Source organism: Echinops telfairi, unplaced genomic scaffold, assembly GCF_000313985.2.
Source record: "Echinops telfairi isolate 266 unplaced genomic scaffold, ASM31398v2 ScPeMD7_7472;HRSCAF=8510, whole genome shotgun sequence".
NCBI lineage: Eukaryota > Metazoa > Chordata > Mammalia > Afrosoricida > Tenrecidae > Echinops > Echinops telfairi.
The window spans coordinates 4,492,641-4,518,879 of record NW_022111376.1 but is presented as its reverse complement, the minus strand read 5'-3'; the positions used below and the strand labels follow the sequence as shown (position 1 = coordinate 4,518,879).

General features: G+C 50.1%; 2 protein-coding genes across 3 annotated transcripts; both read left to right on the top strand.

Moving 5' to 3' along the window:
- Nucleotides 1–2,254: 2,254 nt before the first annotated feature.
- PRRG3 (proline rich and Gla domain 3) lies at nt 2,255–13,521 on the top strand. Its single transcript, XM_045285545.1, is given in 3 exon segments — nt 2,255–2,295; nt 2,415–2,518; nt 11,400–13,521. A coding segment is annotated over 1 exon segment (528 nt). The 5' UTR covers nt 2,255–2,295; nt 2,415–2,518; the 3' UTR covers nt 11,928–13,521.
- A 7,498-nt stretch (nt 13,522–21,019) lies between these two features.
- On the top strand, nt 21,020–26,233 carry FATE1 (fetal and adult testis expressed 1). 2 transcript variants are annotated; one of them, XM_045285559.1, is made up of 6 exons: nt 21,020–21,127; nt 22,059–22,189; nt 24,824–24,943; nt 25,271–25,368; nt 25,552–25,630; nt 26,083–26,233. In XM_045285559.1, exons 1-6 carry the CDS (start codon nt 21,058–21,060, stop codon nt 26,212–26,214), a joined length of 630 nt encoding a protein of 209 aa, XP_045141494.1. In that variant the 5' UTR covers nt 21,020–21,057; the 3' UTR covers nt 26,215–26,233. The 2 variants fall into 2 exon arrangements, with proteins under 2 accessions (XP_045141494.1, XP_045141493.1); XM_045285558.1 differs by having other exon boundaries at nt 21,020–21,163.
- The last annotated feature ends 6 nt before the right edge of the window (nt 26,234–26,239 follow it).

Below are 26,239 nucleotides of genomic sequence, written 5' to 3'. Positions count from 1 at the left end.
GGCGGCAGCTACAGAATGGCTAATGGGCCAGGCCATGGCAGGTGAGCTGCATACACAGGGACGCTCCTGGCTTGTGGGGAGCTTCTCCAGGAAGTCATGACCGCCGCGGGTGTCAGGCGGGTGTCAGGATCACACTGGTCCATGCATGCACCAAAGTCGGCTGTGTTTGGGACAGAAGGTTGGCTACGTGAGAGGATTTTCCCAGGTAGAAGATGTAAAAACAAACAAAGCTGCGAGTCTCATCAATAAGCAAGGAAGCAAGTCTGTCTGTCTTCCATGGCCAGTCAAGCCTTTGCCTCTCCATGTCACATCCTGACACAGCACCTCCATTTCTCTGCCAGCAACAAGGTGCCCAGAGGCAGCTCCGCCCCATACATACCTTCCCCCAGAGAAGGGCACTGACTTGGGGGGAGGAGGGAGCACCCAGCCTGGGAGATTTAGGATGGAAGAAGGGTCTTAGGTTGGTTTCCAGATCTTTGCTATTATAAACATTGAGGGCCAGCTGTGCTCACAATGGCCAGCTGTCTGTTGACAAATCAACAGGGTGAGAGCACTTGGGAAGCTCAGAGGAGAGGGCCCCAAGTCCACGTGCTCCTTCAGAAGGATAGTAATTTTGCTCTTTTTCCTTTCACTTCAAAATGATTTCTGATCAGATCCTCTGGGTTGGCCAAAAGGATTCAAAGACAGACAGGGGGCCTTTAAGAAGTTTGTGGCATTAAAAGATCATTGAGATTTTTCCCTATGAATTTTCTGAAGCCTCCTTGTGATAAGAAATATGCAATGAGACCCTGAAAACATAAAGCACGTGCTGTAGCCCATGGCCCTGGAGAGCAGCGAGTGGATTTCTTAGCTGGGCTACCAAGACTCCTGTGCTTCGTGGTCACTGTCGGCGAGTTCTGCGATAATAAGCGACACCGTCCACGTGGCCTGCCTCCAGACAGACCTAGAATCAGAGTTGGGTGCTTGCTCCATCATTTGGACCATGTGGAACATGTGTGCGAATGGGGTGAGCAGTAGGCTAAGCAGGAGATAAGCTTTAGAGCATGAGGTTAGATTCCAGGTGATCATTTAAATCAATGTCCCCATCCAAGGGACTCTGCCGCAGTGTGTCTTGGGTCAAAGACAAGGCAGGTGCTGTTTTGGGAGATTCCATGTGTTCAGCCAACATAGTTGAGGAGGCTACACAGCACCCACAGGCAGCCACTCAGAGCCTGGAAGGTCATGGGGATTGTTGTGGCCCTACTCAAATAAAGTGATAACACAGTGGGTTAAGTGTTGTGTATGGGGAATCTGGCCCAATGGAACCTGTATCCTCGAAGGTTTCTCTAGTCCCGCTGGGATGTGACTTTGGAAATGGTGCTGGTTGCTGTGGGAACCTTTGCCAGGGCCTGCTTCTTAAACACATGCCACCTGCTCTCGAGGACTATACTCGTCATTAGAGGTATCTGGGACTTGTCATGGAGATCAAAATCAGTTGGGAGTTCAGGTCTCCTCTCTGTCGCTGTTGATTGGCACAACCTTGTGTAAGTCCCCAGTCTCTCTAGGCGGCATGTCCTCATCTGGCTCTAAGGTCCTCTCCAACTCGGAACTGCCTTGAGAGAAGCAAGGCAGGAGGAGCCTCGCCCTGTAGGAGATTTCGCTTGTGAACCCTCAGATTGTTTAGACTCACAATTCTTTCTTGGGGATTTATGGGAAAGGTTGGCTTCAGCATCTGCTAGGCCTTGGGGACAGAGCCCTGCTTGCACAGTGGGCTGTGTTTGGCTGCTGAGAGGTGATCCAGCCTCCAGCTGTCCCCCGTGAGAAAGATGAGGGAGTCTGCTTTTATAAATATGGAGAGCTTCGGGAACCTTAGGGACTTTCTCTTACAGTAGTGGTTCTCAACCTGTGGGTCATGACCCCTTTGGGGGTCGAATGACCCTTTCACAGGCAGGGGTCGCCTGATTCATAACATTAGCAAAATGATAGTGATGAAGTAGCAACGAAAATAATTTTATGGTTGGGGGCTCACCACAACATGAAGAACTGTACGAAAGGGTCGCGGCATTAGGAAGGTTGAGAACCACTGTCTTGTAGGGTCACGAGGAGTCAGAATTGACTTGGCAAAGAATGAGACCCATAGGATGATGAGTGGCTGTATGAAGGTGCTCTTTGACCTTTGATCCTAGGTCAGTGGGGTGGGCACATCCGAGGGCCAAGTGGGTGCTGCATGAGACTCTGAGTCTGATTTCACTGTGTCTCTGGTTTTCTCTTTCCCCAGACAAATAAGATGCTGGATGTGAGGGAGCATCATGACTGGTGAGTTTTCCTGGCTAAATGGTGGAGGGGCCATCAGGGCTTGTGGGAAATCTTTCTTCTCCTCAAGTGGTCCAGTGGCCAGTGTCCCATTGGCTAAGTCCCAACTCTCTCCTCCCCAGCTCTTGTGCACCTACCCAGGACAATAGCAGAGACACCGTGACACGGCAAGCCACGATCACAAACGGAGGCTGGTTGCAATGACAGTGAGGAAATTCACCTCTAGGTAAATAAAGGAGTCAATGTCGCCTCTTCTTTCGTCCTCCAAGCTTCAGCTCAGGTTCATGGCATGCTCCTCCCATCCACCCCAGAAGCCACACTGTCATAGGAATTCTCCCTTTGGGTTAATTAGAGATAACCACCACCCACTGGTCGTTTTGCAGGAGGACTCTGTGCCCAGCTGACAAGGGCTTCATGTCCACTCAGCCCCCTAATCGGTCCTAGCCAGATTGACACCTCCCTGTCTTAGCAAAGCTATTGACGTCAGGACATTCAATGGCACAGGTGGTCATTTGGGTGGAGGGAGGCCAGCCTGGTGGAGTCTTATGACTCGAGCTGGACTTGCCCACCAGTATTCACCTTCAAGGAGGAAACATTCTCCAGGATAAGGGCTCTGCTTATCTTTCCTCGAGTGAGTGCAGAGGCCACCAGACACTTACTCATCCATGACTTCAGTGGTCAAAATGCTGGCCAGCATCTCTCACCAGCATGTGTTTCCTGCTCAGTTGGTTCTCAATGACCTGTTTCACTACCCAGAGGCCCTGGCCCTTGTCAAGGAGTGAGGTCAGGCACTCCGTTGAAAGGTTGGGCATTCCGGTCTACTCTGAGGCCCTGTGAAAGAGAAGAGAGGTGAGCAGTCGCAAGCCTCAAGCTGCTCCATGAGAGAAAGTTGAGGGTGTCTTGGAAGAAAAGTGTGGCAATCGCCTTCCCACAGGCCAGAGCTTTGAATACTCGATGGAGTCGTTCTACTCTGACACACATAGAGTCACCATGAGCCTGAGTTCACTGGATTGGATGTCAAGAAAGTCATCCCTGCCCATGTGTGGGGCACTTTGAAACCTGGCATTTGCCCACAACCGTTGGCCTCATACAGTGGTGTCCTTAGGGGGTGATACCAGATGGCACTGTCAGATGGGTGACACCAAAAATCACAGTCATTTCCACTTTTTTTCAGTTTCATTGAAATGTATTTTTTTATGAAAAAAAAAAAGAATTTATCACCTATAAGGATAAGTTATGACGACAAAAACATTTAGATCTATCAATATACCTCAAAAAACAAACTCACTGCCCCTGAGTTAATTCCAACTCACCAAGGCTCTATCTATAGTACAGAGTAGAACAGCCTCAGTGGGCTTCCAAGCCTGGAACACTTTATGGGAACAGACACCCTCGCCTTCCTCCACTGGTGCAGCCAGATGTGAACAGCACAACGTACCGTATATACTCGTGTATAAGCCGAGTTTTCCCAGCATATTTTTCTGCAGTTTTTGTGGTAATATTAGTTGCCTCGGCTGATATTCGGATCAGCTTATACTCAAGTATATACGGTATAACCCAAAAGGTAACCAGGCTAGCTCTATGCTTATTGACTCTTTGAATCTTCTAATGCTCTCCTGTCAGAGATGTCATAATTGCCTACTTACTCCAATGCTTTGAATCACTTGGTTAATCTCTATGAATTACAAACCCACGAATGCTTTTGTTTTCCTTGTTGCTGGTGTTTTTATAAGACTGATTTTCTCAAATTGTCTGGTGGTTTCGCTTCAATACTGTGGTCAATAGTTTTTGTGAAGCTATCTCAATTACAATTTTGAGAATGTAGTAGTACTTAAAGCACAAGAAAGAGAAACGTATAAAAAGGCATATCCCCAGTTACTAATAAAGCTATAATTCAGTCTTAAAAGATTTTATAAATAAAATGTGTTGTTTGTATTCATATAACCGACAGAATAATACATTGAAGTATTTTACTCTATCACATACAATGGAGAATCACGAGGAACTGGTAGAAAATATAGGTGCCTTTAAGAAACAAAAATTAGCCAACTGTGAAGCTATTGCTTCCTGGCATATCTGTATTATCTTAATTATGGTTCTCTATTTTACCTCTCTGGTTTTGACTATCCACTGCAATGGCTACACAAAACTTGCAGACAACATTCAAGATGAAAGGATTTACAAGGAAGTTAGTCATAATGTCAGTGAGAAATACTCTGGGTATTTGCTTACCAGGACATGTTACAAAGTTCTTTCAGGTATACTAATAAATACCCAAAGGGGCATACCACTCCGTTGAAGCCTTAAACTTCTTGGGTCAGCAAGCCCAATTCCTTCATTAAGTGCCCAGAGACACAAAACCACTCATCTTTACTTGTTCCATGGGTTGGGACATCCATGTTCTGGCTCCTGTGTCTGCTGCTGCTCCTCTGATGGTCTAGCGGCCATAAGGATCCAGGAGTTCACTGTGCAGGAATCTTGGGTCCACAGGACGCACACCACCCCTGACTCTTGCTGGTCCCGAGATTCCTCCCGCTGCTCCTCAGAGGGCTCTTCATTACTGGGGGCTCGCACAACTCTTATCACAATCCATACATCCATCCATTGTGCCAAGCACATTTGTTGCCGTCATCATTCTCAAAACATTTGCTTTCTGCTTGAGCCCTGAGTATCAGCTTCTCATTTCCCCCCTCCCTCCCTGTATTAGTCTAGGTACTTTAGAGAAACAAATCCACAGCAACTCATGTATAAGAGAGTTTTATGTAAAGAAAGTGTGCATCACAAAAACATCCCAACCCAATGCTGCCCAAGCCCACAAGTCCATTAACCCATTAACCCAACATCAGTCCACAAAGTCCTCCACATCACAAAACAGAGGCAATGATGCCGACTGCAGGAGGAAAGCTGAGTCAGTGAATGAATAAGCATCTCAGCACTAGCAGGGGTCTCCACATGGCTGCTCCAGCACCCAGGGCTGCATCGGGAGAGGTCCATGGGGCTTCTCCTTGTGGATGTCTTGGACTTCCAGCAAGAGGAAGTCAATCTTGCAAGCTGAAGCAGGGAACTGCTAAGGCAGCTGCACCCTGGTGCGACCATCACAAAGCAAGAGACCCGAGAACTAGAAAGGCAAGGCTTGCCACCCATTTATCCCTCCGCCTTTCAATTAGCCTCACATGTGTTTATTGGCCAGGTTGGCACAATTAACTAACTCACTCCCCCACCCTCCCTCCCTCATGAACCCTTGATAATTTATAAATTATTATTATTTTGTCATGTCTTGCACTGACTGTTGTCTCCCTTCACCCACTTTTCTGTTGTCCATCCCCCTGGGAGAGGGTTATAGGTAGATCACTGTGATCAGTTCTTCCTTTCTCCCCCCACCTTCCCCTTACCCTCCTGGTATGGCTCTTCTCAATATTGGTCCTGAGAGGTTCATCTGTCCTGGATTCCCTGTGTTTCCAGCTCTTATCTGTACCCGTGTACATGCTCTGGTCTAGCCAGATTTGTAAGGTAGAATTGGGGTCATGATAGTGGGGTGGGGGGTGGGGGCGGGGAGGAAACATTAAAGAACCAGAGGAAACCTGTATGTTTCTTTGGTGCTACACTGCACCCTGACTGGCTCGTCTCCTCCCCGCAACCCTTCTGTAAGGGGATGTCCAATTGCCTGCAGATGGGCTTTGGGTCTCCACTTCACACTCTCCCAGCAGCATGACACCTGTTTGTAACCCTGTTTAGAATTACTCACAGGTGAACGCTATGAGTATCTTCCCCCACCTTCTTCTCAGCCCCATGCCGGGAAAGGAGGTTTGGTGGGAGACTTTGGCTAGAGGAACCACCTTCAAGCTGCCCTGCAACATCCTTCATCTGGGCTTATACCTTCATAAGGGTTTTTCTCTCACGAACGCAGTATTACATTTTCTTAAAACTACTTCCCAATAAGCTCCTGTGATCGTTCTGGGTTCTTTGAGAAAAACAATTCATATTACTCCTTTGCCATCTCAACAAACCATCCCCATATTGTTCTGCCTTGAATTTAACTGGCCCCGAAACTCCCTTTGAAAGCCATTGTTTCCCTTGCATCTCTTTGTTAAAGGCACCCTAATGAGACTCAGACAAGCATACGAATATTACTGAAAGAACTCGACTGTAACCATCACTGATCTAAGATACATTTACATGGATTTTTAAAAATAAACCCTTGTAGCAATAGTAGCAATCCTTTTTTCACTTGGTAGGTGACTTCAAGTGAGTTCCAATGCACAGGCTCCTGTGTACAACAGAAGGCAACACTTAGACTCACCATCTGAAGGTTAGAGCTCCTTGTTGCAGCCACTGGGTCAATCCGTCTTGTGAAAGGTCCTCCTGTCATTCACTGCTCCTCTACTTTACCAACCACGATGCCCTTCTCTGGGGACTGGCCTCTCCAGCTAACCTGTCCTAAGTACATGAAATGAAGTCCTCTGTAAAATGTTGAAGAGCCAGGATGCTAGTCTGAGGACTAAGGTGCTCCTGACCCAAGCCACTAACCTTGCTTGCAAGGAGCATTCTGGCTGTACTTCTTCCAAGACAAAGTGGTTTCTCCTTTTGGCAGACCGTGGCTCTTTCAATGTGCATCACTTCTTCTTTGTCTACATTATTCAATGTCCAACTTTTACGTACATATGAGGAAATTAAAAATACCGTGGCTTGGGTCAGAAGCACCTTAATCCGCAAAGTAGCACCCTCACTCTGCAATCCTCTAAAGATGTCTTGTGCAGCAGATGTACTAAATGCAATGCTTCTTTTGACCTCTGGGCTGCTGCTTCTATGAGCATTGACTGTGCATCCAAGCCAGACAAAATCCTTGACTTCAATCTTTCCCCATTTATCATGATGGTATCTATTGGTCCAGTTGTGAGGATTTTTGTACACTTTATATTGAGTTGTAATCCACATTGAAGGCTGAAATCCTTGGTCTTCATCAGCTAGCGCTTCAAGTCTTCCTCATTTTCAGCCAGCAAGGTTGTGTCATCTGCATATCACCAGTTGTTTATAAACCTTTCTCCAATCCTGATGTCATGTTCTTCATATAGACCAACTTCTCTCATTGTTTGCTCAGCATACAGATTAAAGAACTATAGTTAGAAGACACAACTCTGATGTACACCTTTATTGATTTTCAAGTATGTAGGATTCCCCTGTTGTGTTCACACAACTGCCTCTTGATCCCTGTGAACAGGTTCTGCATGAGCACCATGAAGTGTTCTTAAATTCCTGTTCTTCTCAAGCTCCTTGGGTAAGCAAAGCCAGGTCCCTGGATAAAGTGCCCACAGGGTGCCTCACTCCAGCAGGCCTCAACCTGAATGCTCTCAGCTATACTTCCATGGGTCAGTAAGTCCAAGTTCCCCAACTAAGTACCCCAAGGCACCCCACCTGCTCCACAAGCCAGCCTCCTGCACAAAAGCACTCAGCTTTACTTGGAGCCATGGCTTGGGAAGTCACCACTCTCATTCATGCTCTGGCTCCTGGTTCTGCTCCTGCTCCTCTGATGTTACAGCAGTTTTCTGGATCCATGAGGTTCACTGTGCAGGGATCTTGGATCCAGAAGATGTAGAGGACATAGCTTGTTATGGTGCACACAGTGGAAAACCTTTGTGTAGTCAAGAACACAACCAACAAACATTTTTCTGGCATTCTCTGCTTTCAGCCAAGATCCATCTGGAATCAACAATGATGTCCTCATCCCACATACTCCTCTGGATCCAACGTGGTTTTCGAGCAGTTTTCTGTTCACGTACTGCTGCAACTATTTTGTAATTATCAGTAGCAAAATGTTCCACGCATGTGATATTATTGAAATTGTTCAAATAATTTCTATATTACCTTGGTCATCTTTCTTTGGAGTGGGCACAAATATGGCTCTCTCGCAGTTAATTGGCCAGCTAACTGTCTTCCCAATGTCTTAGCGTAGACAAGTGAGTGATTCCAATGCTTCATCAGTTTGTTGAGATATTTCACGTGGTATTCCATCAATTCTTGTAGTCTTCTTTATCATGAATGCTTTTATTGCAACTTGAAATTCTTCCTTTAGTACCATTGATTCTTAATCTTAACCCCTTGAAGTGGTTGAATATTGATCAATTCTTTTTGGTACAATGACTGTGTATTTTTTCACAATCTTCCTTTGGTGATTCCTGAACAATTCAGTAATTTTCTCCTGGAATACTTCGATATTACACCTGGAAGCTTGAATTTTTTCTTCAATTTTTTCAGCCTGAGATATCCTCAGTTTTGTAACTCCAGGTCTCTGCATGATTCATTGTAATATTTTACTCTATCTTCTTAAGTTTCCCTTTGAAATTGTCTGTTCAGTTCTTTTATTTCATCATTATTAGCTTCTCTACATTCAAGAGCAAGTTTCAGAATTTCTCCTGATATGCACTTTGGTATTTTCTTTCTTTCCTATATTTTTAATCATCTTTTTCTCCCCCTTCACCTATGATGTTCATGATGTCATCCCGCATGTTTGGTCATTAGTGTTCAAAATATCAAATTTGTTCTTGAGATGGTGTCTAAAGGCAAGTGGGATAGACTCAATGCCACAATTTGGCTCTTGTGAATAGTTATACTTTTCTTCAGCTCTGAGCTGAAATTTACATGATGGCAGTGAGGTGAGTTGTTGTTCAACCTGAACTTACCTATGAGCAATTGATGGTCTGTTCAACAGTCATTCCCTAGCCTTGTTTTGCCTGATGATATTGACCTTCTTTATTGCCTCTTCCCACAGATGTGTTCGGTGTGATGTCTGTGTATTCCATCTGTGGGGGAAAGACAAGGCTTTCTGCTCCCATCAAGAACTGCAGTCCCAGAAACCACGGGGACGCCTTAACCCTGTCCTATAGGTTCTCCATGAGTTGGAATCAATTCGATTGCAGTGAAGGAATTTTATTCCAGCTGTCAAAGTCAACATGTATAGTCAACTTTGATATTTTAGGGAAAAATGCATTTGCAATCAATCGATCATTATTCTCGCAAAATTCTATCATGCAACAGCCATCTTCGTTTCTATCACAACAATTCTCTTTTCCAACTGCTGACTCTTCCTCTTTGTTTTGAGTACACGTTCGATCAATTTCTCCCTGAAGAACTTGGTAGAAATCTTCAGGTTCTTCAACATTGTTTTTAATGGCTGGTGTGTACCTCTGAATAACAGTTGTATGCACTAGTCCTGTTTGTGTGCATATACCTAACCCAACGCACTGTCATCAAATTGATTTTGACCAATACCCAAGCCACTGCCTTGGAGTTGATTCCAACTCATAGCAACCCTACAGAAGATTTGTGAGGCTTTCATCTTGATGGGAGCAGATAGCTTCAACTTTGTCTCGCAGACTGGCTCATGGATTTGAACTTTTGGCCTTGTGGTTAACAGTCCAAGACAGTCCAGCAGTGCCATCATGGTGGTTTCTGAGGCAAAAATTCTTTACAGGAACAGCTAGCCTCATCTTTTGCCCTGCGAGTGTTTGGTGGGTGGGCTTGAGCTGCTAAGTCTACCTTTAGCATTCCAGTTTACCCCCACAGTACCACAGGACTCCTTTGCATGCAAGTAGGTATTATCCTATCCCGGACAGCATCGTACATCAAGATGAATCTTGAAATGTTCTTTTTGACGATGAATGTGACATCTTTTTTATTTTAATTGGTCATTCCTGCCAGAGTGACCCACATAATGGTCTGACTCAAAATGGCCAGTACCAGTCCACTTCAGTTCACTCACGCCTACGATCTCGATCGTTGTGAAGCAATCCCATTTCATTGTCGACAATTTGCAACTCTCTTAGCCTTAGACTTTGTACATTCCAGGTTCTGATTATCAGTGGCTGAGTGCTGCTGGCATTTCTTCTCCATCAGCAAACCAAGGTTCCGAAAGCTTTCCTCTGTCTACTTGGAGGAAGTCACCCCCATCCAATTGTGGGTGCCTTCCCACCCGAGGGGCTCATCTTCTGGCACTCTATCTGCTAATGCTTTGCTGTGACACATGACATTTGAGAGGTATTCCCTCAGAATCGCTGGAAAAACATATCAAGGATAAGGATAGCTAAAAAGAGGAAGACCCTTAGGAGATGGATCGACACAGTGGCTACAACAATGGGTTAAACTTAACAACCATTGTGAGCAGGTGATACATAGGGTCGCTATGAGTTGGAAACAACTTGATGGCACTGAATAACAATCCCTCAGAAGGGATGCCTTCTCTCCAGTCTGTCTTATTCTGGAAGTTCAACTGAAACCTGTCCACCATGGGTAACCCTGCTAGTGTTTGAAATTCACGTGCCACTGCTTCCACCATCATAGAAACATGACAGGAACCACAATAAGGCAAACTGGTAGTAGATGAATGGTGGACTTTGGGATTTATCATTGTATTTTCCTGTGATTCAAATGGATTGTACATTTTACTAAGGATTCTGTATGGTCCGGTATGGGAGGAGGCCTATGGGGGGAGGGGTGATTCCATGAATCTCTGCACTGGGTGACACTAATACCCCTGATGTCAATGACCTCATGCCCTCTGTAATCCTTCATTCGGTCTCAGGGGTGAGTCTGGTTCAAGGGAGACCAGGCCATCTTTGTCCCGCACCTCAGTGCACTCTCCGGTGTTTCTGGAGGCCAAGGATGCCTCCTTTGTCTGAAAGCAACTTTTCCCCTCTGCTAGCGAAGACGTCCTGGAGTAGGAGTGCCTGCAAGAGATCTGTAGTTCTGAGGACTTTGGGGAGCCATTTGACAAAAGAGCGGCTGGCATCTATCAACCTGGGGATGGGTGCTAGGAGTTCTCCCGAGGAGGAGTTCTGGACTCTCTGCTGAATGGGAAGCAGAGAAATGCCCTTACCTTCTCATTCACCACACTCCAGGGGTTCTCCTCATTCGAAAGCATTGTTCTTTGCCCTATGGGGGTCTCCCTGAGGACAGCCAGCTGTGGAAGGGTGGGCAGCAGCCCCTGGTCCTGCAGAACCTCAGACAGGCCTTGCTGAGGGCCTCTGAAATCTGCCTCAGGCATGAGGGCAGGAAGAGCCTCCTTCTATGTCCACCTGCTCCTGGTGCCTCTGACGCTTGCTCTTCTTTTCCAGATGGATTTCTGGAAGGGGTACCCAAACGCAGTCTACCCGGTGCGGGACCCTCGGTAGCGCTCAAGCATCATGTATGTGATGGTGCCCCTTCTGGGGGTGGCGCTGCTGATCGTCATCGCCTTATTCATCATCTGGAGGTGCCAACTGCAGAAGGCCACCCGCCATCACCCCTCCTACTCCCAGAACCGGTACCTTGCCAGTCGCACGGGGCACAGTCTCCCCTGGGTCATGGTGTACCGCGGCACTGTGCATGGCCCGACTGAGTCCTCCGGGCACCGGGGGGCAGGGAGCCACCCACAGGTGGTGCTGGGGCCCAATCGTGGGGCCAGGGCCACAGTTCGGCTTGAGAGCACCCTCTACCTTCCCGAGATCTCTCTTTCCAGACTGGCCAGCGCCACGCCACCCCCGTCCTATGAGGAGGTGATGGCTCCCCAGGAGAACAGCGGTGAGGAGGCCGGTGTCTCTTACAATGACCCGCCCCCTAAATACGAGGAGATTGTGGGCGCCCACCCGAGATCACACACATAGTGGCATGGGGCCTCCTTCATGTGTCCCCATTTTCTTTTCCCATTTTTTTTAAGATGGTGCCACCACTAAACAGCCTTAGCCTCCTTGCCCCTGCCAGGGGCTGACTTCTCTTACACCAAAGGAATCATCCCTAGATTGTGGCCCACATGTCCCAGTGGCAGGGGCCCAGGAGAGAGGCGAACCCTTCAGTGCCCCTGATCCCCCATAGTCCTGCGCTTTCTGTCCTGGCAGGCTTTTTGAGGACAAGCACATGGATTGGGCAAAAACAAAACAAACCCCCCCAAAATTAAAGAACACAACAAAATCTGGGCCATTCAAAGACTCCCACCCAACACCCACCTCCCTGCTGCGACCAGGGCCTTGGGGGAACAGGGGAACACCTAGAGTCACCTGGCAGCAGGAGTGGGAAGGAGGAGGACCGGGGGTTGGCTGGCTGAACCCTGTCTTCCCCAGTGACTGGGAGTTTTGCCCTGGCGAAAACCCCTGTGCTGGTCTGCAGTCATTTGGCCTAATCGTTCCCCATGCTCCCAACGGACACAATTTGTCCGAGAGCTGGGTCCGAAGTGTTCCACTTGGCAGCCTCATTGGCTTGGAAGATCTCTCAGGCCAGGAACTCGGCCTCCTCAGCCCTGTGCTATCTGTGAACTTGGGGAATACTTCCCTTCCATATATCTGTCCATTGAGCTTGAACTTCAGATCCATGATTTCCCCTTGATTGTGCCCAGCCAGGGAGGAGACCATAAAATGTCCCCCTTTTTTGTTTTTCTTTTTTCCTTGTGGAGAGGTCGGGGGAGCCCATGATCTGGGGCTGGTCTGTTTTGAGTACCTGGGAGAGAAGAGGCATAAGACTCTGTCAACGTCGCCCCCATCTTCCTGGTGCTTTAAAGAAATGTAGCACATTTTGGTGGGGCCTCAAGTGTGCTTAGCCTGGAGCACAGCAGTTTAGAGAACGTAGACTCCATGAACCGTTCCCTTTTGAATGTAAGCTCTGCCTTTAAGGCCCCAGCTGATTTGTGAAGATCCTGGGGGCTCTTCCATGAGACAAGTTCAAAGTTAGGGGCTTGGCTTACTATCCCAGGGAGGCCATCGGACCTGTGGCTACAGATCTCCTTCTCCCCACTTCAGAGGCCCGTCAGAAGAGTTTTCTAGAAATGTGTACGTTCTAACTGAGGCACCCCCATAGGCCTTGAAGGAAGTTAGGGGGTCCTAAGCTCATACTGGCAGAACCACGGAAGCCTGCTTGTGACCTGGGATTGTTAAGTTCAAGGTGCCTCTTCTCAGTTGGTAGAGAGCTAGGCCTAGGCCCCACTGACCACAGCCAATAGGAAGATGCCAAGCAAAGCCTACCGCCTTGGGCTTTCTGTGGTGCTCTTTCCCGTTGAGTGCCTGGCTAGCTGGGGACTGGGTGGAAATGGAGGAGAGCAGACCTTTGTCCTTCCTGGGAGCCCTGAGTCAGTGCCTTCAGGCCCAGGCCCGGGGCACCCGGGTCTCTTACTCTTCAAGATGGATTGAGGCGTCGGTCTGTGGGATGTTGAGCTGCATGCTGTAGAAACAAGGCTGTGCAGGCAGGACACTATGGCATGCAGTCCCTGTCCCCCCCCCCACCCCGTGGTGTGATTTGGCTGGAGAGACTCCTCACACTATCACTTGTTTAAAACCAAAACCTTCTGAAGACTTCCTCAAAGCAAGAACCTCCCCCAAGTCCCTGCCCTGGGCCTCTCACCTTGGGAATCCCACAGCAAAGCACCAGAGAAGGAGGCGTGGGCCCCGGGCCGGCACTGGCTGAGGTCTGGCTGGGGTGTACCCTCTCGCTCACAGCTGAGGAGCCAAGCTTGGATCTCAGCCTGACAAGCCACGAGCGTCCGTTTCAGGAAACAAACACACCCTCCCCACTGCATGCTACTAATACTAATCAGTGTAATTAGCTCATTTCAAAGTACTGTAATCAGACTGCCTGGGATGCCAGGCAAACCCCATGCACTTGAAACCCACTAATTCAGAACTTCCAGCATATTGCTATGTGAGAGAATCCACAGTTTTCTGTGAGTCTGGCTGAGTGGAAATATTTTCAGTGTAGTCCAATGTCAGACCCTTTGGTGTAAGAGGAATCCAGTTTTTCCATGAGTCCCTTTTGTACCCTGTGGGACTGGCCGCTCCCATCATTCGCCCCCAACAGCCCAGCCTTCAGGGGGTTCCCCTTCCTTGTGCAGGCGCAGGCGGTGGGCAGTGATCAGTGCCTTTCCTTCTCCCTCCCTCTGGGGCCGAGCGTGAGCTCAGGCATCCAGGACTGAGACAAACCTTCCAACTGCATGCCCTCCAGTCCATTGTCCCAGGCCTGTATCCCCCTGCCCCGCAGCTTTCCCCCTGCTCTTGTGACTTTGTGACAGTGGAAACCCTGGCGTGTGTAAGTGAACCTGTAAGAATGTTGACTGTGCAATGGATTTGTTTTTGTGCCACTTTCAACTGTGTCCTTGTCCCTGTGGTGACCCAGCTGGGTCATCTGCAAACTCAACCATCTGGCAGCATCTCCCAGCGGGTGACGCGAAGGGCTGCTTCCCGGGAAGTTGGTGGATTGTACCCCACTACTGCTGTGAGGGGGAAAGCTGAGGCTGAGCCTCTGTTAGAATGTACAGCCTGGCAGCCTCTCGGGAGCAGCTCTGCTCTGTCCTGTCTGTCGTTGTAAGTTGAGATCAACTCGAATGCAGTAGGTTTACTTTCTTTCAATTTAGGGGCCTACAAACCAACTTGCATTCGAGTTCTCGTTCTTCTGAAGACTGTTGAGTTTTGCTGTTGAATTTTTGTCTCTTTTTGTCCAAGAAAATGACTAACACTAATAAAGACCAATGACATTCATCTGTGTCCTGACTGCATCCATCTAGGCTCAGGGTTCATGCCCACTCATGGCTTCCAGGAGGCCTGGAGGCTTGGCAGGGCCTACTCTGTTGTAAAAGTCAAACTTCGGCTGTGGAATCAGCCCAAACCAGTTGAGGAGCAGGAAACAGAGATGTCCTAGGTCCTGTAGTTGTCCCCGAAGTATAAGATGATCTCTGGACCCATCCCCCTGGGATGATGTAAGATCTGTCACCGTCATGTGACCAACGTCGTCGTCACTGGCTCCCTGGTGGCTAACAAAGCCTCTTCAGTAGGAGGCCGGCCTGCTGGGCTTCAGGGCTGAGAGTAAGGGGAGACTTGTCTTGGGTCCCATAGAGGTTGTTCCCTGGTTCTGCTTTCTGAATTCATTGGGCCATGCTGTGCCAGCATGAAGGAAGTGGGTCCTGATCCCCAAAGGATTCCCAGATGTTGGCCTGGAGCCACAGGACAGGCTGGCCCAGCCGCCAGCAGTGAACGTGATCTGCCTTGGAAGTGGCAAAGCCCCAGCAATGAGGAGGCCTTGGTGACTCAAACATGTGGGGCCTCCTTTGGGGAGTCAGTGTGGAGACAGGATGGCACAGACAGTAGCCACAACCTTGGCACCAGTCTGGGACATCGACTGCATGTCATCCAAGTGGAACCCCCAGCGCACAGGCTTAGTTCTGTTCAGAAATTCTAGGCAATGACTCAGGGCACCTGACCAGCCCATACTAAGATTCTAATGCATGGTGGCTGCTCCCTTGAGCCTCCCTTTCTTAATCCCAGTGGCTGCACCATAAATCCAAGGCAAGGGAGTTTGGGGAAGGAGGTGGGAAAGTCCAGGTCAAGGACTTGAGTGGGTAATGGTGCGGGTGGGGGATCCTACGCTCAGACTCTTCCAGCCCCACCAGGACAGAAGGAATCAAGGGTGGGGCTTTGGTAGGTGAGACCTCTCTTTTCACGTTTCCCTGACTGGCCCCCTCCCCCTCACGTCTTGCACCAATGCCACCCTTTAAAGGAGCTGCCATGGCGAGTTCATGGGAGGGTGGTGGGTAAGATCCATGGGTTGTATTTATAGATCATCATAACCAGCACTTGTTGAGCAAGTATTCTATGGCAGGCCCTGGGCCTGCACAGCAGGGGACGTCTTTGTCAGCCAGCTCTCCAGCCTAAGTAGCTGAAGCACATGGTCTGGAAGAGCTTGCGAGGGGATGGGCCTCGTGGCTTCTCTGAGGGGCCTGGTGGCCCTATCAACACAGTCTGAGTCAGTCTCTTCCCTGCCAACAGCTACACCTGGCCCCACGGCACCAGGAGACAACACACGTCTTCTGGTTTAATCCCCCCAGTGCATGGCCGCCCCAGGAAACTCACACAAAATTGAAAGAGGTTCACAGGCTTGACCAATCAGAAGGACATTGTTGACGTGGGCAAGTGCTGCTTTGTTTCTGTTGAGCAGCGGAGGGTGGGAGCTGAGAAAATGAAGACGGGGGAGGGGCGGGGCGGGGGCAGAAGCAGCTGAGGTCTTTGCAGCGTGGAACACCCCGTGCTGGCCACGAGGTGAAGATGCTGAGCTGCCAAAGAGAAACACCCAGGCACGGGGGAGCAGGGCTGAGGGCCTGGGCCTCCACAGAAATTGCTGATAGCGTTGGCAATGCATCCTGGCCCCAGGGGAGGGACTGGCCTGGCCCAGGTTCTGGATACTTCATCCTTTGTATCCACTCGGGAAGGCCTTGGGGAGCGTGTGAAAGTCCTACTGGCCCTGTGCGCTGCCAACTCTGCACCAGAAACGAACCAAAATGCTTTCCATGCCGTGGTCCTTTAGCCCCCTTTTCCATGTAGAATCGTTGAGGTGCAAAGAGACAAAGTCAACTGCTACAAATCGGGAAGCCAGGACCTGAACCCTGATAGGGGTGGGGGCAGTTGGGGTGGGAGTCTGGGCTCTCAGCAGCGCTCCCTTCTGAGTGCTTCCTACTCGATGGGGTAACTCTTCTATGCTCCTTCAGGAAGTGGAGAAAAGGGATTTCAGATGTTTTCCAGAACTCTGGAGCCAGGTCCCCTCTCCACCCTCCTCTTGGTCAAGCAAGGTCCTGGGCTACCACTCACAATGTCTTGAGTCTAACTGCCGCTGAGCTGCTCGGTGACCTGGTCTGCCCCAGCCCTTTCTGAGGCCCTCTTGTTCTATCTGCACACTGGTGTCTTGGCCTCATGACCCCTGCCATTGCTTCTTGTCTGAAAACCACACTGCTTCGGAGGGCGGCCTGTCTCACCTAAGCCTTCTGCTCCCTCCTCCCCATCTCCCTGCCCTTTGATGCCTGTCTCTTGACTTTGACCCAGGCATGGGGACCCCTTGAGAGTAGATATATTCCCACCGGAGGAGTCACTTTGCCCAACTGCCTCCCTGATGGCCAGGAAGTAGACCCTTGCCCGCCTAAGCCTGGACACAGGGATGAAGTGCAGCAGCTGCACCTAGACTCCTTGGGGTGCCTGGTCTGCTGCCTAAGGTAACCAGCAGTCTTTGCAGCTCGTCTGCCCCCCAGGTGTTCAGGCAACCTCCTCCTGAGAGAGGTGACTTCAGGTGCTGCCAGAAAGTGTCCTGGAGTCACCAGTGACCAGGCCTCGCCAATCAGATCCCTTCAAGAGTGACAGAGGCCAGCGAATATGGTGGGGTTAAGGGCATGGCCCCTTTAAAGACCAGCCCATGGACTTCCCTCTCCTCCATTATTTCATTTGTGTCCACTAGAAGGGGAGTTGATTTCAGACAGGACCCTCCTGGTTTCTACTCCCAGTAAGTCAATGCAAGACAAGATACTGTGGCCTCCTGCTGGCAGCCCTGTCCCCAGGAGGCAGGCCCTGATTGCCCTCAGCATCTAGCTGTCTGTCCATCTGCCTCTTTAAGGATTGTCCCCAACCCCTTCCCTCTGCACAGGTGTCCTCAGTACCAGCTGCTTCCAGGAGGAGGAAGGAGGAAGTCCTCAGGGGCGCAGAAGATCTGAGTTTGCTGTCAAAGGCTGACTTGTAGCTTGGGTTCAGGGCTCCCAGTGGTTCTGTACCTTCTTTCAGGATTTTCGGTTTGAATGCCATCTGACATGGGATCCTAGTGATCAAGACAGGCTTCGACCGTAAAGTGGGGCTGGGGGTTTCCTAGAAGCTCAGACAACCCCCAACGCACCTTCCTGGAGCCATGAAACACGACGGACCTGAGATGTCCCCACCACTCCATGTGAAATGGGACAGCTGAGGTTCAGAAGTAGGCAGCGCCTTGCCCCTGGACCGCCTGTCACCTTCCGGTGTTGCCAGGTAATCTGAGCAGAGACGGGTGGTTTCATAGGCTCGGGGGAGGCAGACAGGAAGGTGGCCCAGCAGAGAGGAAAGGACTCAAGAGCTGCGGGCAACCAGACAGACAGACAGGCAGGCAGGCAGGCAGGCAGAGTTGGACACCTGCTCGGTGGACTCTCAGCAGCCTCTACATTTTAGCAAAAGCGTGGGTGCAATTAACTGGGTTTGTTTGGTCCCCAGCAGAGGCTGTGAGCTCCCTGCCCGTTTAGGGGGAAAGATGATATGTTTTCTTTGGAGACGCTGAGCTTCAGGGGAGGGAGTGCTTTTGCCTCGATCTCTTTCTTTTAATAAAACAGCTCTTATTGAAATAAAGATCCAAGCCCTCCAGCAGACAGTTCACAGGAAAGAAATGCAGAAGGTTGATAAACATATGAAAATGGCTCCGGTTTATGCATAATTAAAGCTGTATAAATTAGAGCAACAATCCGATAGGTATTGGCTTTCCCCCATCTTAATGATGCCTCTGAGAAAGTTTCAGAACGTCTCCTGCTGATGAGTCTAGGAGCTGATGCCAGGGCCTTAGGTGGAGAGCAAATGTTTTGAGAATGACGAGGGCAATGAATGTACAAATGTGCTTGACACAATTGATGCATGTATGGATTGTGATAAGAGTTGTATGAGCCCCTTATAAAATGATAAAAAAAAAGAAGCTAGCGCTTAAAAAAGAAGAAGAAGAAGAAGAAGAAGAAGAAGAAGAAGAAGAAGAAGAAGAAGAAGAAGCCAGCACTTGGCTTCCCCATGCCCGGGGGGCAGCCTCTTTGGCTGGGACACATGGTGACCTGGTGCCCAGCGGGGTGTCTGGCGGGCTTGCTGAAGATTGCCCAGTCTTTCTCCCACACAGACACTGTTGTTGTCGGGGGCTCTCCAGTACATTCCAATCCCTAACAAACAACTCTATAGACAGAGTCGGACTGATCCACAGGGTTTCTTAGGTGGAAATCCTTGTGAGAGCAATTGCCAGGTCTTTCTTCCATGGAACTGCAGACTACATACTTTGAATCCATATCATGTATATCCTAAAACCAAACGAATGCCTGCGGCTCTTGCATCCTTCCCTCTCAGTTGCCCCTCAAAGCAAACCCACTGCCATTGAGTAAATTCCAACTCCTAGCAAGTCGATAGGGTTTCTGAGATTCTACAACTTTATGGAAGCAGACAACCTCATTTTTCTCATGTCAAGAGGCTGGTGGATTTGAACCCATCACCTTGAGCTTAGGAATCTAGCCCTTAGCCCACAGAGCCACCCAGGCTCCTTTACGGGGACCCTAGAGCTGCTGGGGGATCTTAGGCATATTGCTTGTGTCTTCAGAACCGGAGCTCGGAAAGGAATTGCAGAGGTGAAGCTGGCAGGTCTCAAAGAACTAAGAGAGGTCTGCTCTGACATTGGTTGATGTCCAAGACTAAGTGTTTGCTCAGAAAGAAAGTGCCAGAAGAGTTCGGACCATATGATCTCATTCCTAAAAATAACACACATATACGGAGACCAGTCTTGCACTGGGGTCTTTGGGGCTCTGGGCCCCCTGTGGCACCTTCAGGAAGGCAGATCACACTGTCCCCTTGTATACCCCCATCCCTCTGGGCCTTGGGTAAAGGCTTCCTCAAGCTGCCAGGTGTTTCACTCTTGGCTTTCTTTGGGGCCCAATACAAGATCCCAAGGAGAGATCAGGAGTTTTCTGCCTCGATTGTGGATGGGCGCTTCCAAACCACTCCAGATACAGGCACAAGGATAAAGTAGTCAGATGTGAGTCATGGGCTCAGAGACTGAAGTCCCCAATAAAATGTTGCAAAAGTATCAAACCTTCAATCCTTCCCAGAAGCACAACAAAGGCATTCAACCTGCTCAAGGCTGCTCAGCTGGTGATGGGGGAGAGCAGCTGCCACACTGTTGAGCCTGGCCCTGTGACCACTGCTCCCACGCCCTGCCTTGACCTGGAACCCAGCCTGTGAGCTCAGAAGGATCCCGCTGGACACCTGGGGGCCAAGATGATAGCAGACAAAATAGGTGGGCTGGACCATGGGCAAGTGGAACCAGGTTCTGTTGGGAGAGTGACCTTGGTCAGCACACAGGTCACCCCAGCACCGGCACTGGCAGCTCTCAGCCCAGCCAGAGGGCCCCAGGGAGCCCTAGCTGCGCAAGGCCAGTTGGCAGCCCGAGAAGAATCTGATCGGGGGCTCAACAGTGCCAGGCCTTCCTTGTGGGCTGCCCCAGACTCTGCCAGCCTCCCTGAGTCAGTCTTGGTCACTGAGTGTTAGGGATTGTTACCACCAGAGACACTGAGTTCAGTGACATGAACTTGGGGAAGCTGAGCAGGGGCTAGCATTGCCAGATCAAGCTACTTACATGTGAATTTCAGAAACAAACAAACAAACAAAAATGAATACAAGGAAGGTGCTCTTAGTGTCACCCACAGCCTATCAGGGGTCCCCGTGGCTCCTCCCCTGCCCTTCCCGCCCCTTCCTTGTTCTCGTGGTTCTTGCCTCCTTGCCTGAGTGTCTGGGGGCCGAAGCAGGGTGTCCCTGTCAAGGGTCCCTTCTTGAGGAGGTGGGCACACGAAGCCCCTATGGGCCTGGGGGCTAACCCTGCTGTGGCTGCTGATCGTGGGGTCTGCCTGGCACTCATCGTTGCCTCTCCCTAAACAGGGTGCGGGGTGGACCCACCTACTCTGATGAGCCAAGTTCGGAGGCCCAGGAGCCGGAGCAGGGTTCCCACAGTCTGAGAAGCATTATCCCTTGTCCTGAATTGCTTACAAAGTAGCAGACTACAGGCTTCCAACCCAGCCCGTGAGATACCACAGGAACACACTGGGCTGGACCCAAGGCCACCCGGAAAAGGGAGTCTGGCACCACCCTCAAGCCTGGGTATATCTTCCTGGGGCTCCAACTCCTCTAACAACTGCTTCTCTGAGCTGTGAGCCTCGTGCGCTCTTGGTCAGAGTTGAGCGGGATGTCTGGGGGACCCTACACCTCCAAGGAGGAGTTGAATATCTCCCTGATGGACAATCTGCACTTGGGAGGTGAGGATCAAGTCCAGGAATCCCCGATGGTGTCAGGTGAGGCTCCCCTGAAACACCTCTTCCCTGAGATGGCTCCCACTTGGGGCACACTCGTGTGTCTGTCTATATGTGCTTGGTTGCGTGTGATGAAGCGTGCAGGTTCCTGTGCCTTGCTGTGCATGTATTTGTATGCTGGGGAACTGGCATGGAGACCGCGACCCTTTTGCGGCTCACACTTGATGTCGCTGAACCCCAAAAAGCCCTTCAGGGATGCGGGTGGGGAGAGCATGCGTGAGGCCACCACTGTGCCTATTGCAAACGGTTCAGGGGGCTCGAGTCACAAGACCACGCAGACCCAGTTCTCTCTCCCCGTCGCCCAGTGCCTTGCCAGACCTCCCCAGGGTCCCTTCTCACACAGCAGTGACCTGTACACCTCTCTCACAGCCCTGTACCAGCACCAAGTATTCGAGATCCCTAGTTTCTGTTTCCTGTCTCGGAAATATGCCCCTTGCCTAGCTGTCCCAGAGCTGGGTTTGTCTGCTCTTCTCTGGCCTTTGTCTCAGGGTTGCTTCCAAAGGTGCTCGAAGGAGCCTTTTTCTTCTCTCACACTGCCCTGTTTTTAACGTTTGGGGAGCATTCATCTCTTCATTGGAATTTCCCATGATTGGCTTCTGCTTTGCACCCCAACTTGCCTTTCAGCACCCACAGACAATCAGTCCCTTGATTGCTAAAATGTGAGCTTGGAGTCCCTGCTTCTCTCCAGTCCTGGGCCTTCGGTAATGACTCATGGAGCTTTTGCACCAGGGCCTGGGGTCGTCTGGTGGACAGGGGTGGATGGGTGCAGTGTGACCCTTCAGGAGGCTGGGGACCGTGTTCTCTTTAGGATTTGTCTTGTGCCTGGACAACCTTAATCCATGCTCTGTGGTTTTTCTATGGTCTCCGCTCTTCCTAGACCTGCTGGATCGTGGATCCCGGAACCATGGTAGTCTCTCCCAGCGGCGACAGGATTTAGAAGCAAGGCCTATGAGCCAGGCTACCAGCCTACCACCTTCGAATCCGACTACTTCCAGGCCCAAGAAAATGGTACTGTATGGGGCATGGGCCACTGGGCAGCTGAGCAGGAGTTGGGCCTGCTAGCTGGTGGGGGCGGGGCGGGGGCCGGGGCGGAGCTCCAGTCTGCCATGGGCCAGATGTCCAGTGAGGGGCAGGAGGAAACTCCTGTGTGGCAGGCAGGATGGGAGGGCAAGGACTACAGTTCCACCCCAATAGGTACTTGAGGAGGACAGTGAACATTTTGTGTAATTCTAGTGTGTGTGAATTGGCGCTCCTTTTCTTATAAAAGGGTAGAAGTCACAACCAAATCCAAAACAAAACAAAAACAAGCTGAATGAGCTCTCTCTCTCAAGGCTAGGACATGGGTGAGGCAAGTGCCATTCCTATGCTTCCTCTCTGTTAAGAAATCCAGTCACACGAATCTCATCATTCTGTAGCCAACCTTGCAGGCGATATTTATTGTGGGAGAAACAAATTTCTAGGGGGGGAAATGGCTGTTGACCTGTTGCAAAGGATGCTGGGGAAAAGCCACCATTTTGGAGACCAAATTTTTCTTGGAATGAGTCACAAGCAAGGTCCTGGGCTAGCACTCATAATGTCTTGAGTCTAGCTGCCGCTCAGCTGCTCAGGGACCGGGTCTGCCCCAGCCCTTCCTGAATGAAAATAAGCCAGAAAGATTGACTTGGCTTCCTATCCAAGGTTCTAGCATGCCTCCCATGTCCCTGAAACGGAGAGAAATGCAGTCAGTGGGTGAAGAAAATGGAACTGTTAGGATTCAAGGAATACAGTTTTCCAAATTGTAGATATGCTAGCTTTTGATACTGAGTCTTCTGTGCAATTTACTAATTAGGTAGTGGCCTGCTGACCCAAGATCATGAGCCACTCTGCAGGGGTACAGATGCACACGTAGAATCAATTCCACGCTTTACATTGTTCTCTATTGTCTATCTATCTATCTGGAGTCCTGGTGACATAGTAGTTATGCTCTGGGCTGCGTCAGTAGTTCAAAACCACCAGCTGCTCTGATGGAGAAACATGAGTCTTTCTACTCCTGTAAAGAGGTACAGCCTAGGAACCCCACCAGGGTAGTTCTGCCCTGTCGTATTGAGTCGTTATGAGTCAGAATGGACTCGATGGCTGTGCGTTTGAGTGCTTTTTTGAGTTCTATCCATTGCCTTTGTGACGCTTGGGTTAGACAGTGGGCTGCTATACCCTAGGGAAGTGAGTCAAACCCATCATGCACACCTTGGGGTGGAGATGCCACTGTTTGCGGTTGTAAAGATTTGTAGTGTCAAAAACTCTATTGTCGCTACGATTTAGAATTAATTCAATGGTAGTGAGTTATAGATCTAGCTACCATCTATCTCTCCATCTAAAAAGAGAAGAATTTATGGATCTGGTTGTGCCTCTGGGGGCAGGGGGAACACAGCAGTGAAGACCCCCCCCCCCAAAAAGGTTAATATTACCCTGTGTGTTTTAAACAAATGCAATGTACCTTCAAAGGTCCAGGAAGATGAAAATAGCCTTTCTGGGAACAAGGAAGAGGGATGTGAGGATTTACTACAGTACTGTCGATCCCATTCATATCAAAGTTGTGTGTTTTACAATGTACACAATTCCAACGAGCGAGTGTGGGAAATTAAAAAGAGGAAAAGCAATAACTGTTCAAGAGCAGTTAGACCTTTCTTATCACGGGTGATCAGAATGAAAAGTATCATCTCTCCAGAGATCTTGCTGATAAATGCATTTCCTTGATCTTGGTAGGGTGGTCACAAACCAGGCTCTCTCAAACAGAAAGAACAACAACAAACAGCCAGTAGCCACTGATCTTTATTTTGCCTTCAAATCTCTCAAAAAAATTTTTGTTTTGCCTTTCTGATCCTTGAAAATCCAGGGTTGGTCTGGAGCTGGTTGTCTGACAGCCTGTTGTTTAAGATTCCCCTGAGAGTGCCCTTTCACAGCTATTTTTGAACTCTCTTAAGAAGAACTGGAAAATAACCAAGTATGACTATCAACTGCTATTCACACAAAAAGTCTTTCTGCTGTCTTTGTGCTCCTATGACAACAAGCACGCTCTGCATTGCTGCGACAAATGGAGGGCTGGGCCATAGACCCTTCGAAAACTTTGCAGACCCCCCTGAAGTTGAATACTATCACTTAAGAACACATCAGATGAGAAGTGAACCTGGGTTGTCTCTTCTTTTTAACATGTAATCGTGGTAAAATACATATAAGCCAATAGTGACCACTGTGATCACTTTGAAGTGGGTCATTTCATGACATTCACTAGCTTCACCTTGTGGCGCCACCAGTGCCACCATCTGTTGCCAGAGGTTTGGCCCTTGTTTCGGATTCAGGCAAGGCTTTGCATGTCAGTTGGCACTCATTGAATTCCACTAAATAAACAAACAGATAAATCCCCAGACTCTACTGCCATCCGGCTGATTCCAACTCCTAGCAATAGAGTGTTCGTCAGGTTGTAAATCTTGATGGGAACAGACAGCTTCAAGACTTTCTCCGGCAGAGTGACTTCATGTCCCTGGCGGGCGGTAAGGTGTGGTCAACTGGAAGCTGGAGGGGAGTCCATCTGGGCCTGGATTTGGAGGTGGGATTTGAATGTGGGTCAGGGGTGGCAGGGCATGGCCTCCAACTGCGTTTTCATAGGCACGATCGAGCCGTGGTCCGCACTCGAGCAGGAGACTTAGACACAGGGAATCAACAGCAGATGGGCCCAAAACGAACAACTGGGCTGACCCCAAGACGGAGCCCCACGATTTGGTGGAGGTGAGGCTCTACCCTCAGCCCCAGCCCTTCCCATGTGCCCTGGGGAAATGCAATTGCCTCAGCTAAAAGGGAAAGCTTTTCCATTTTCCATTTAGAAGTTGTGCAGATTCTCAGCTGATGTCTGCCTGTGAACTTTCTGGCCGAGGACAGGCCCCCACTGATCCTCCTTCATCACAGCATGCAAGGCTAGAGGATCCTGTGGGAGGAGTGGGGGCTGGGGCTGGGGGCCTTTCCAGACTCCCAGCTGCTATCTGACACTGCCCAGGTGATGGGGCCTGGGATGAGCAGCATTATCTGAATGGCTGTTTCTGCCCTCATGAATCCCAGGTGGAGGAGCCTCGGATGGGGAGAGAACAACGCCAACTGGATCTCACTGTCCAGGAGATTATTGATAGCTTGCAAGCCATGCATATGCATTGTGAGAGGTAAGGAGGGTACTAGAGCCGGGGTGGTGGTGGTGGTGAGGGGACCTAAGTTGACAGGCCAGGAAGAACTGGTGAGCCGCTGACCAGGGCTTGATGTCAGGGGGCTTTGGGGCCTCCTCATCAGATACACTGCGGCCTGGGAATACAAGCTACCTGGAGCCCCTCTCTTTCCTTATTTGTCAGCAACTTTGACATCGATCTGATGGCGGAGATTGGCCTGGAGGAGTTAGCCCGGCTGGAGATGGAAACCCTGCGGCGCCAGGTGAGCCTCTACTGAGAATGGCCGCAGCAGTGGGGCGATGGCAGGCTTCTAGTGCCCCGAGATGGATGCTCAACCTGGAACCTCCCTCTATCCCTGAGATTCTGGCCGGCAACAGGATGCTAGGGCTAGAGGCAGAAGTCAGAACAAACGAAGGGGAGACAGGTGTCTGCAGAGAAAGGGGCCTAGGTCTGGGTGGGAGCAACTTCCTGTGACCCAGCCCAGGGCTGGCCAAAGCCCCCCTCATTCCCACCTGGGTGCCTTCAGTACCTTCCCTGGGGAGGGGGGGGGGAGGACTGGGCAGGCTGGGAGAGTCCACTGCCAGGCACTGCGACTTGCCTCAGGCTAAAGCCAACCTCGCTTTGGAGTCAGACCAGACTGCTCTCTCCTCCTTGCATTGTCTTGGGCTCCTGCGAGGACACTTGCTTATCTTCCCACTTGTGGTCTCCCTACAGGTGCACCTCCTCACCCACCGTCTGCAGGCTCTGGAGAGTCAGGGAACCACCTGGCACCACAAGGAAACCCTGTTGTTCACTCTCCTGATGTCGCTGTGCGTGGTCAACCTGTGGATGTGGATGCGCCACTGACTGGCCAGGAGGATGAGCACTACTG

What these genes read in the sequence shown, in the direction of transcription:
- FATE1 (XM_045285558.1), top strand. Translation starts at nt 21,058, where the DNA reads ATGTCTGGGGGACCCTACACCTCCAAGGAGGAGTTGAATATCTCCCTG. An exon ending in CTTCCAGGCCCAAGAAAATG is followed by an intron (nt 22,190 to 24,823) that starts GTACTGTATGGG and finishes GCGTTTTCATAG; the next exon opens with GCACGATCGAGCCGTGGTCC. An exon ending in TGGAAACCCTGCGGCGCCAG is followed by an intron (nt 25,631 to 26,082) that starts GTGAGCCTCTAC and finishes GTCTCCCTACAG; the next exon opens with GTGCACCTCCTCACCCACCG.